Source organism: Hemicordylus capensis, chromosome 1 (genome assembly GCF_027244095.1).
Source record: "Hemicordylus capensis ecotype Gifberg chromosome 1, rHemCap1.1.pri, whole genome shotgun sequence".
In the NCBI taxonomy this organism is placed as follows: domain Eukaryota; kingdom Metazoa; phylum Chordata; class Lepidosauria; order Squamata; family Cordylidae; genus Hemicordylus; species Hemicordylus capensis.
In genome coordinates this window covers 138,088,140-138,099,854 of record NC_069657.1, presented here as the reverse complement: position 1 = coordinate 138,099,854, position 11,715 = coordinate 138,088,140, and the positions used below count along the sequence as shown (strand labels likewise).

General features: G+C 44.9%; 1 protein-coding gene across 5 annotated transcripts in view; it reads right to left on the bottom strand.

Moving 5' to 3' along the window:
- Nucleotides 1-228: 228 nt before the first annotated feature.
- The window catches only part of LOC128328117 (ribonuclease inhibitor-like), a 31,650-nt gene continuing 20,163 nt past the window's right edge, over nt 229-11,715 (bottom strand). For all 5 annotated transcript variants that reach the window (XM_053257772.1, XM_053257750.1, XM_053257752.1 and 2 more), the window contains 7 exons: nt 9,879-10,049; nt 8,916-9,086; nt 6,741-6,911; nt 5,037-5,207; nt 4,411-4,581; nt 3,574-3,744; nt 229-2,887 (listed from right to left, as the gene is read on the bottom strand). In XM_053257772.1, coding sequence (XP_053113747.1) covers nt 2,800-2,887; nt 3,574-3,744; nt 4,411-4,581; nt 5,037-5,207; nt 6,741-6,911; nt 8,916-9,086; nt 9,879-10,049 — 1,114 coding nt within the window. In that variant the 3' untranslated portion in view covers nt 229-2,799. The remainder of the gene's footprint in view (nt 2,888-3,573; nt 3,745-4,410; nt 4,582-5,036; nt 5,208-6,740; nt 6,912-8,915; nt 9,087-9,878; nt 10,050-11,715) is intronic.

Here is an 11,715-nt window from a genome sequence, read left to right as displayed (position 1 = left end):
GTACTGCAGAGCTGACTTGGACTGGTCAGTGAGTTAAGCATTAACTGGCTGAGGCAGGAAGGAGAGGAAAATTCCTTCCAGCCTACAATAATTTGCTACAGTGTTAGATAAAACTGGTTCCTCATAACTATAAATCCATTCATACATTTATTCATTCAATTGATTTCTATACTGCCTTTCCAAAAATGGCTCAGGGCGGTTTACACGAAGAAATAACAAACAAATCAATAACAAATAAATAAATAAATCTGTAATTATTATAGTTTCAGTCCATCTGGTTCTTGCACAAGACTGTTGAAATTACTGGTCATTGTAAGAATTTATGTATTGCTGTGGTTTAATGGATCTGCTCTGGATAGGTTATGGCTCCCCCCACCCCACCCCATTCGTTATTCAGTATTGAATCATTTTGTATGTTGTGATAATGGAATGCCTGCCCCTTTCTGCAGAGACGCTCTAACCCCCAGACCTTGGGGCCCCGGTCCGTGGCCTCCAATGTTTGGGGGGGGCACCAAATGGCTGGTGGGCCTCTGGCAGCTGTCCTGCACCTGCCCCACCTCCATGTTTTGTTTTTTTTTAATTATAGCCACCACGCGGCTGAGATGTGGCTGCTGGGGGGTGAGCAGAGCAGTCCTTCTCTGCTCTCCCCATCCCCCCTTTTGCAGCTGCAGTGGCCGGAGCAACACTGGGGCGGTCCACTCGGGCCAGCGTCTTCTGCCAACTGTGAGGCGTGCTTGCACAGTTGAGAGATTGTTGCAAGGCTGTGACCTCACGGGCTTGCAACTATCTCTCAACTGTGCTGGCATGACAGGCTTGCGATGATTTCTCAGGTGTGCCTTGCAGCTGGCAGAAGAGGCTGGCCTGAGCAGACAGGCCCAGTGTCACTCCAGCTGCTGCTGCTGCCGCCTCTGTTGGAGGGGGAAGAGCAGAGAAGGACTGCTCCGCTCACCCCCAGCAGCTACCCCTCGGCAGCGTGACGGCTGTAGTAAAAGGGGAAAAAATGGAGGTTTGGCAAGGCCCTGCAAAAGTAGGTTGGGGGGGGCTTTGTGCGGGGAGGGAAGTTGCAGCTGGGAGGTCTGGGCACCCAAATCAGATAGGTGTGCCCCTGGTTCCTGGTGGAGGTGAAGAGAGAGGAGAGCTAGTCTTGTGGTAGCAAGCATGAATTGTCCCCTTTGCTAAACAGGGTCCACCCTGGTTTTAATTTGAATGGGAGACATGTGTGAGCACTGTAAGATATTCCCCTTAGGAGATGGGGCCGCGCTAGGAAGAGCATTTGCACACAAAAAGTTCCAAGTTCCCTCTCTGGCATCTCCAAGATTGGGCTGAGAAAGACTTCTGTCTGCAACCTTGGAGAAGCTGCTGCCAGTCTGTGTAGACAATACTGAGCTAGATGGACCCATGGTCTGACTGTATACGTCAGCTTCCTATGATCCTAGTCCTCCAGAGCAACTGTCTAGGGCAAACAGCCATCTTCCCTGATCATTTCACTGCCTGTGGTGCACCTATAACACCAGCAGCAGTGTACAGAGTTGTTCTTGCAAGTCAAAAAGAAGGGATTCCGCAGAATGCATTGCAGTCTTTCATAGGTGTCCGGTTCTGCCTGGTCCAAGTTATGCACATTGCTGCCCCTTGTGGCAGGTCAATGCACTGCAGCAGGGTTTCTAGTCTTTAAGCCCTGGGCAAGAACGTTTCTGAAGAATCAGTATTGGCTCTCTCTGAAGCAGGAAGTACAGGAGGTTTCCTGGCTAGTGCAGGCCTTGCCTCAGTATCAGGGTTCCCTGATATTGAGGGTTCTCCTGGCTGGCTGCTTGGTGTAACCTTTGCCTTGTTCTCAATTCCTGTTTGACTTGCTGGCTTGTGACTGTCTCCTCAGCTCAGAGATGCTGTATAGCATGTATAGCTAGGAAATTTTGCACTCTAGACCTAATGAGCTTATGGGGGACCCCCTGCAAAATAAGCATCCTCTCTGTATGATATACATTTCACCAAAACCCCAATAGGTCTGGGCCAGAGTACACTGGGGGGAAAGGCAGGTGGAGGAGACTACACAAGCCCCAATGGATTTACACAGCTTCCTGACCATTCACAAACTAATTGAGAGGCTCCACAATTCAAACACAAAACCAACTTGGACATATAGAGCATTCATAAGGCGGTGACAGGCGGGGGTGGTGGTGGATAAAACCACAGCACATGACCTTCGCTTCACAGTTTTCATGCAAACCTTTTGGATCACAAACCAACTTGAGTGTAGTGCATTTGTTTTTTAAAAAAAATGTTGTTTTTTCAGGTGTAACAAAACCACTTAGTGCAGAGGCTCAAGACAGCTCCGTTTCCCTTAAAGGAGCACTCCAGCACCAAGCAAAGTGCAGCACTGCATGGTGAGAATGATAATCTTCACATGGTGCCGGGGGAACCGTGCAGAGTATTCCGCTTTGGCTGGAGTGTCACATGGGTGCAATAAGCAATTAGTCAGGAGGACACACTTCGGTTTGATGCCAATGAAGAATCCTGCTCTATTCAGCACACAAAAGACATTTAGCCTCCAGACCAATAAAGAAAGCTGGCAGCTGAAATTCCAAGCTGTGGGAGTAGGTGGAAGGGTCTCCAGGAGGATCTTGGAAGAGTCATATCCTTTTCTTTCCCATCCTGCCTGTTGGTTTGGCTACCACCTGGAAGGGGAGCCAGAATATTGTCTCTGTTGATACATAAAGAGGACACCCTTCAGTGAAATCCCCCCAGTGTTGCTATCCTGGTATTCTTTACTTGTCTGTTCCTGCCCCATCTCACTGTTGCCCTCTAGATGTCTATAAGGAGATCCGGCTTCATCTTTTTCAGGGCACTCAGCATCCTCACTGTCTTTGCAGTTAACTGGTCACTGTCCAACCTGAGAACAAAAAAGAAGGAAAAATGCTCATGGTGCCTGCACATTGCAACAGAAACCATTCACAGCTTAAGGGTACCTCTGTACACTATAAAAGTAAAAGGGGTCTTAAAGCAGTTTGTGTGGCTTCCTCCCAAGAAACTCTGGGCTTTGCAGGTTTGCTCGGGGGTGGGGTGTTGAAATTTTTCTGGTGGCAACCCTCCACCACCCCACAGTATAGCTGAAGCAACTGGGGTTCTCTGCAAGGAAGAAGACATGCCATTATAACAGGGTGTCTGATCCTTTACAAACATACTGGGTTCCAAACCTTGTGATGCTCAAGAAAAGGATTTCCTGGGGGTTCTTCTCACCATCTTTATACATAAAGTAACAAAGCTACATGTTTCTCATGGTAGTTTTAATCGAGTCTATTGGGAACAGACCCAGAATGCAGTCCACAAACAGTCCACAATCAATACCTGCACATGCCCACTCTCACACTCACATGTATAACTTTTCACGTCCATGTATAACTAAAAACATTCCCTTCACCTGCAGTCATATTCACTGCTTGAATTCCATCACTCAAACTATTGCATCTGCTGCCTTATGCGAGACTTTCCCTTTAAAGTCAAGCACATGTCTGTCCCTGGGAGAACACAATCACAAATAAATAACTGCTTCATAACCAGTATCTAGCTGCTACTGACCCTATTTTTTTCAGTCTGCAATTGGGGTGTTTCAGCCCCTGACACAGCAACATCACCCCTGAATCTCCCAGTTCATTCGCATCCAACCGCAGCTCCTTCAGATTCTGATTGGTGCAGAGAGCAGAGGAGATGTCGCCACAGGAAGCTGCTGTCAACTTGCAATTACACATTCTGTTAAAAAAACAACACACAACAGTTACATATTACTGCTTTCTTACAATTCAGATTCATTGCTTTGTTTTTTTCATTCTACTTCATGCTATTGGTATGTTCACACTATGTTCATGACATAGAATCCGCTAGGAAATGCCACCTAAGGAGTATCTCAGGTTTTAGGAGATGGAGAAGAAAAGATATAAGTTTCCATTCCTCATTGACTGTTGTACAGAAAAGTTTAATAATATGTTCATCTTCTTCTCATCATTACCCAGAGCATTTCCACAGGGGGCTTTTAATTTGGAATGGAGGGTGTCTGTTCTCACATCAGTCAGATTCACGCTGAAGTCCATGCGAGATATTGGGGAGCACTTCACACATGATTCAGGTTTTTCATTGCTTGTTAGAGACTAGCCTGATTTATGTCTGGGGTTAAAAAAAATCCACTTTTTGCATCAGCTTTTGTGGGGGGCAAATTCGAACTCACAGTAAAGCCTTGCAGTAAAGCCCACTGTCTGGGAAAGCTCCTGGTGTTAACTGTTACTCATTTACTAACATTACAAAACAAACACTCAGCAAAAAGAATATCTGCACACATTGATAAAATTGTTATGTGCAAACATCATACATTCTGATTAAGCAAATCACACATCATACATTCTGATTAAGCAAATTTCTTACGACAAAATCTGAAGTTTGCAGGTTGGTTGTTTCAGCCCCTCAAAAAGCAGCCTCGCTCCTGAATCTCCCAACTGGTTGTTCCATAAATCAATGTCTTCCAGCATCTGGTTTGTGCTGAGAGCAGAAGAGAGCTCCCCACAACTAGCTGCTGTGATTTCGGACTCGCACAAGCTGCAACACACAAACACACACCTTGCTTGACCACGTCTTACATAGCAAAGGGGGACATGGGCTTGGAGAGGGAAGGAAGAGAGGGCACCTGTGGTTTAGTGAGGACAAAAGTGGGACGGGAGGAGGAAGGGAGTTTCCTTGAGAAACATCCAAGATGACAAGATCGGGCCAGTTGGAGAGGTTGCCATTGCTTTGAAGATGATGTAGCTGTGGATTGGAGGAGGTGTGGGAGGGATCACAGAGGCAAAGAGCTCTAGTGAAAACAGATACAGTCCAAACTAGGCTGGCGGGGGGGGGGGGGAGAAAGACTCATTTCAACAAGAGCCAAGGAAACAGTCATGGATAGGACAAGATAGATCATTTCATCATGAAAGCCGGACTGTGCACCCATAACAAAACACAATGCCAGGTATTATACGTGCTCATGACTAGAAAAGAATCCAGCTGGCTCTCACCACAGTTTCTGCAATTTGCAGTTTGGATGTTTCAGCCCCTCACACAGCAGCTTCATTCCCAGGTCTCCAAGTGAGTTGCCTCCCAGTAGCAGTTCTGTCAGTGTCTGACTGCTGCAGAGGACAGAGGCAAGATCCCCACCGCAAGCAGCACTGAGGTCACAATTGTACAAGCTGTGAGAGACAGACAGTTGCCATATTAGAGACAAACAGCTCTCAATATGTTTCAGGGCAAAATACAAAGTGCTGGTTAGTACCTTTAAAGCCCTGAACAGCTTAGGTCTGAGTTATCTTAGAGAGTGCCTTCTTCTGCATGCTCCCCACCGCATGTTAGGGTCATCTGAGGAGGTCTGTCTCCAGTTACCACCGGTGCATCTGGTGGCGACTCAGAGGCAGGCCTTCTCTGTAGCTGCTCCTGGGCTATGGAATGCCCTCCCGGCAGAAATCCGTAATTTCTGTTCATTACTGTCTTTAAGGAGAGCCCTTAAAACCTATCTGTTTGGCCTGGCCTTCCAGGGTTTTTAAACTGTTTTAAATTGTTTTAGATGTTTGCCCTGGTTTTCCAGGGTTTTAAACTGTTTGAATGTTTAATTGGTTTTTATAGTTTTGATTTTAATTAACTGGTTTTAATTGCTTTTATTCTGTTGTAAACTGCCCTGAGCCATTTTGGAAGGGCAGTATATAACTCAAAAAAATAAATAAATATTAGGTTCACTCCAAAACTAGAACAAGTCCTTGATTACTCTAGGCCTCCCAGTTCCCACTTCATTGGTACCAAGAACTTAATTCTGGTTTGGCAGAGTTGGCATGCCAGAACTTCACAGCTCACAGTATTCACTTCCTTTCTGATTAAAGGAACAAGCTGGAAGGATTGCCTCCCCTGTTTCCCCAGATCATCCCACAATTGTATTCAAATATGAGCTATGCATATAACAGACAACATAACATGCTGTTGCTTTCTCATTGAACCCTCATCTTTTTCTATGGCAGATGAGGATATCTTCTAACAAGCTCCTCTGGATTAGTGAAAACTGGTTTCCATCGCTGACATGATGAAGAACACTACTCAGAGTGTTCCCGTTGAAATTAAAAGGCCAAGATAGGCATTGCCTAATTCTCCTTTTAATTCCAATGGAACTACTTTAAGTAATTTTCTTCATCATGTCAGCCCATATTCCTAGGAGTTTCCAGGAGCTGGAGGAACTTCACACTCTGAATCTGGAGCAGACCACACTGGCAGTGGCACTGCTATTAGTTGTATTAGGGCATTTAAGTATCATGGGAGGGAAGTATGCTAAACTTTTGGAGCATTAGGAGGACAGAATCAGAGAGTCAGGATGGGAGGGACCTCTGATCATCTGGTTCAGCCCTTCATCCTAAAAGCAGAGTTCTTTTTGTTGTTGATTATAGATAATATCTGTTTGTATGGTTTTGTTAGACTCTCAGAGATGTAACCTTTTCTGTTTCTATAATACTAATAAAAGCATTTTTAAAAATACCCCAAAACTAAAAGCAGAGCCTTGTGACCTGAAGCAGAACCAAGTGAAACATCAATGGGTTGCTCAGTTATTTTTCTTGAGAGCTCAGAAGGATTGGCTCATGCTTTGGGTGCAGCATTTCTTTCTAGGATCCTTTCATTTTATTTGAAAGGCCCAAGCCAGGCTTCAGCACTACCGCCCATCCCAGAGCAACCCAGCTGCTACTTGCTTTAGTGTCTGCAGTTTGCAACGTGGATGCTTCAGTCCCTGGCACAGAAGCGTCACTCCTGAATCACCCAGGGGGTTAAATTCCACAACCAGCTCCATCAGAGCCTGGTTGGTGGCGAAAATGGATGCAAGATCCCCACAACAAGCAGCTGTTGCATTGCACTGCCCCAACCTGGAAGAGAGAGAAAAAACATCTTTATTAAGGACAAGATTATCTTCTCCCTTCTGCGTTTTGCTCAGTGATCCATCTATAGCTGCTAGAAGTAGTCATCATTCCCCCAACATTCGAATGGAACCATACTGCCATACAAGAACGCAGAACAGCTCCCATTCCCTGTTCTATGCAGAGCTGCTGAAACATTCCGTCTGTGTTCATACATTTAGGAAGGAGCTCCCATTTATTCTTGCATGCCATTCCGGTTTACACATGTTTCCTCTTGGACACTCCCAGGAGTGACCAACATGCTCAGCGGCTAACACACATGCTTCTTGGTTTACGCTGAGGTGACTGGCCTGCTTCACCTTCTCAGGGTCAAAACCTGTATAGATTTTTTAAATTACCCTACTCTGTTCATTGCTGTGTTGAATCAGATCAGATCTGGTGTGAAAAGACCACTCTTTCCCTTGCTCTCCAGAGCTAGGACCAGTCCAGTCCTCATGCAGAGGAGGTAGCAATCTGTACTGCTGTGCAGTCATTTCCTTCATGTTCTCAAGCAGAATCACCTGTGCTGCCATACAAATGCTGGGTGTGTGCACCCTCTCCTCCCCATGCATGAGATTCAAAGGCTGTCCGAGTAACTCTGGACTGCCTTATAGTCCATGAGCAAGGCCCACAGATTTTGGCCATCAATATCATCTCAGGGGACAAATGCTCATGGTGATTTCTGGCAACATCTCTGCTCCTAAAGATGGAAAGTAAGTGATAGCACTGTTGCACGTTAGCACCGTTGCTTTCTCTGTGTTACCACCCCTTCTTTATCTCTAGCCCCAAATGATGAGGCTAACATTGCAGTCATTTTGCACAGAGGAAAGGGTTATGAACAAGTTGCTGTATTCTCTCCATAGAGGAGTAATCTTTGGAGGACATTCCTGCCAATTTTCATTTCCATCCTGCTTACAAGACTGATAAAATTTTACAGTAGTTTATGTGTTTTTAAAAGCTTTAAAAAATTTTAAAACACCATTGCTAATTTTGCTTCTATGGGCCTGATGGTCAGGACAATAAAAGCATGATAACATAAAGAAAACTGAAGGTTTTGCAGTGAAAATAGAGCCTATTCCCCATCCCTGGGGTGTAGACCTTATCACAATGGGCATTCATCCCCACAGATGGTAGACTGCACCAACTGGCTTATGTATTGTTATGTGGTTGCAGTGCTGTTGCCAGGATCCTTTTTAGAAGGGAAGAGAAAACAGAAACTGGTTGGCTCTGCTCTACTATCAGTGGGGAGGCAGACATGAGTGCACACTAAACTCCTGAACCTCAATCTGTAACTGGGAACCTAAAAGAGGACTACAGCACATTGTTTTAGGAGTGGCGTTTCTCACTGTTGAAACAGAAATGGTTGACAGAACTGAGAAGCCAGCAGGACCGGCCACTGAGAGCCACCACCTCCAAAGCTCATTAAGAATGCAGGAGGATGGTTCTCACAAATTTCCCTTCCCCTTCTTGCCTGGCTTTTCCACCTTTGTCTTTTCTTTGTCTGCTATGTCAGAGAAAAATGTTTCTCTTCTTAGAACCAACAATCATTATCCGTATCACTATGATTTTTTTTTTAAAGCCATTTAAATAAATTTTAATGTTCCCCCATATGCTTCAATTGCTCATCTTCAAAATGCACCAGTAATTAATTAATTATTACACTTATATCCCTTTCTTCTTCCAAGGAGCCCAAAGAAGTGTACATGGTTATGTTTGTCCTTACAACAACCCTGTGAGGTAGGCTAGGCTGAGAGACATGCGACTGGCTCAGAGTCACCCAGTGAGTTTCATGACTGGGAGGAAAGTCTTTTGTTTCTCTTGTGATGCAACTTGTTTCACAGCATCCCATGTTCATGATTGGAAATGCAGCAAGCCACAGTCCCTCGTAGTGCTGATCAACACAGAGGCTTAAAACAAAACATGAGAAAGAAAGAGAGAGAGAGAGAGAGCGCCACGCACCCAACTCTTGCTCACCCCAATATTTGCAGTTTGCAGTTTGGCTGTTTGAGTCCCTCACAGAGCAGCCTCACTCCTGTGTCTTCCAGTTTGTTGTATTCCAGGACCAGCTCTGTCAATGTCTGACTGACACTCAACACAGAGGAAAGATCCCCACAACAGGCAGATGTCAGCTCACAAGTAGCCAGTCTGCAAAAGACAAATACACACACCCCAAAATCTGTGTTGCTCAATCACTGCCTGGTCATACCCCCAACGTCCTGTAGTATGCTATGGCAAGCTGACATGAAAGAACTGGCTCCCCCAGACCGGACATGTTCCAGCAATACGTTCAATAAATTGTTTTTAATTGTTTGATGGTTTTAAACTGTTTATTTGCTTTTTTATTGATTGTTTTTAAATGATAGAGTCACGGGTTGGGTTTTGTCCCTGTGCACCGCCCAGAGCCTTTTGGATGGGGCGGTATAAAAATAGATAGATAAAGTAAATTTCTTTCCATTTGCAGCCAATGTAGAAATCAATGTACAGTTAAGGGAGGGTTGACTATCTGAAAAATAGGTATTTGAAGTCTACAATCAGATTTCTATTCCTCTCTGTCAGAAACATTCTAGGTAGTATTCCTGTGTTCTCTTGAAATGAACAAAGCCCCGTTGTCCCCCAGAAAAGACACTGAGACATGATTCACTTTGGGTAAAGGGCCACAACTTTGAGAATGAGGGCTTAGAGCGGGCCAGCCCGAGCAAACGGCCCACAAGCCCCGCCCACTCCCAGCCAATGGGCTGCCTTTTCTGGCCTCGTGCGGGGTGGCTGGGACAAATCGCCCTCCCCTCTGCACGAAGCCAAGGGGAGGGTCAATACTGCAACATGAAGCACTCAAAGGAACAAAGCAGTGCTCTTCAGGCCTGTTGATCTCCCAAAGACTACTCAGGACAGAGTAAACAGCGAGAGGACGTAGCCAGGAGTCACTCAGCTCCAACTTACGATAGAGTTTGCAGTTTGCACTTGGGATGTTTCAGTCCCTCACAGAGCAGCTTCACTCCTGCATCTCCCAGTCCATTGTTTCCCAGGTGCAGTTTTGTCAGCATTTGGCTGGTGCCCAGAACAGAGGCAAGAGCCTGACAGCCAGGAGCCGTGAGCTTACAGTCTTCCAACCTACATTAAGGAGAATGATTAGTTCTCTTTGAGCCTCTTGTTGAAGCTTTGCTGCTGGTGTACTTCAAACTGCAACCATCTACTAAGAATCCAATAAAACTGCTATGTAAATATAGTAAGACACCTACATTCACAATTATATGATGGCACATTTATTATAAACTGTAAATACAGATGTCAAAAACAGAAAACACACATGATTTCATGGCTTCTAAGACTAAATGAGCTAAGACTTAATGAGCTTAAAAAACCATACAACCTTCCTATGTGGCTGAAAGTTACTAGCAGGGTATGTCCAAAGTTAAATCTCATCAATATCTGGACTTGTATGAAGATTCCAAAAAGAAATAATTCATCAACATAGGAAGGACAATGGGTATCCACAGCATGGTCCACAATATCGGAACTAAGATGACTGGTGTAATACAGTTTATAGCCAAAACAAGTTACAAAAAAAATACCACCAGAGTGCAAAACAACAGCCACTGAAGAAGACTATTTTCAGTCGAAATGCATTTGGGGTGCCTTTAGGACAAATGAAGATATCCTTTTTGGGGAATTTATCATTATCTTGAACATTAACAAGAACGCTTATGTGTCTTTATTCCACCTTTTGGGAATGGTGAATCATTGGCTACAACTTCATTATTATTTGGGTGTAACATCCAAATTTGGATATAATGATACTTATACTTCAATGAATTACTTCCTTTCAGAATCTTAGTACAACTCCAGATATTGATGAGACTTTGCACATATCCTGCTAGTAAATTATAGGATGTGCCATCATACAATTGTGAATTTAGGTGTATTATTGGATTCTTTGTAGATTGTTGTCCTTCTTTTGAATCCAATCACACTGGTTTGTGCTGTTTGTACTTCAAACTGCAACCAAGATGAGCTGGTTCCGGTTTGCATTATGGCACAAGAAGGAAAACATTTCCGTTCTGTCAGTTTCCGTCCCTCTGGAAATGGACCCAAGTGAATCCGTTCTGTGTCATAACCACTACTTCACACACCAGGCAATATTATTGGTTCACATGACTGTTGCCAATGGTGCCAGCTCACAGCTTCCCAGAGTGCCTCAGGTGCTGTTCACACACCCCTCCTTTGGGTTTACTGTTCTGTTGGGAAATGGGGCCACCAGCTGAGCCTGGATCAACACCACTCAAATCCTCTTTGCTGTCTGAACTGATTCAGTACACCACAGCTTTTACAGCCATTGCATGAAGGAATTCAGGAGAAGGAGTAGAGAAGATTTCCAGAAAATCTAAACCTGGCTTTGATGGAGAGGATTTGCCTTGTGGAAAAACACAACCTTTAACCTGAAGTGTGTAAAAATTGACACAAGAGCCTTTCCGAGAAAGAACACCACTCGAACACTGTGCTCGGGTGAGCACAGCCAGCTTAAGTGACAGAAACAGGGTCTGCTAGCAAACTTTACATGCCCGTGATCAGTGAAGGAGAGAGAAGAACGTGTCTGGTTATAGGAAGGAGCCTGGCCAGAGGAATCCAGCACACACCCAGAGAGCATCTCCCAGAGCGGGCCATATATTTCCAGGCAATCAGATCTCAGCTGTAGTGATGGGGTGGCTCAGGCTATATGCACATTTATTAAAGTTCTCGGCTTAGTGCCTGGCACTCAGTGTGCCGTTACGGTGACAGA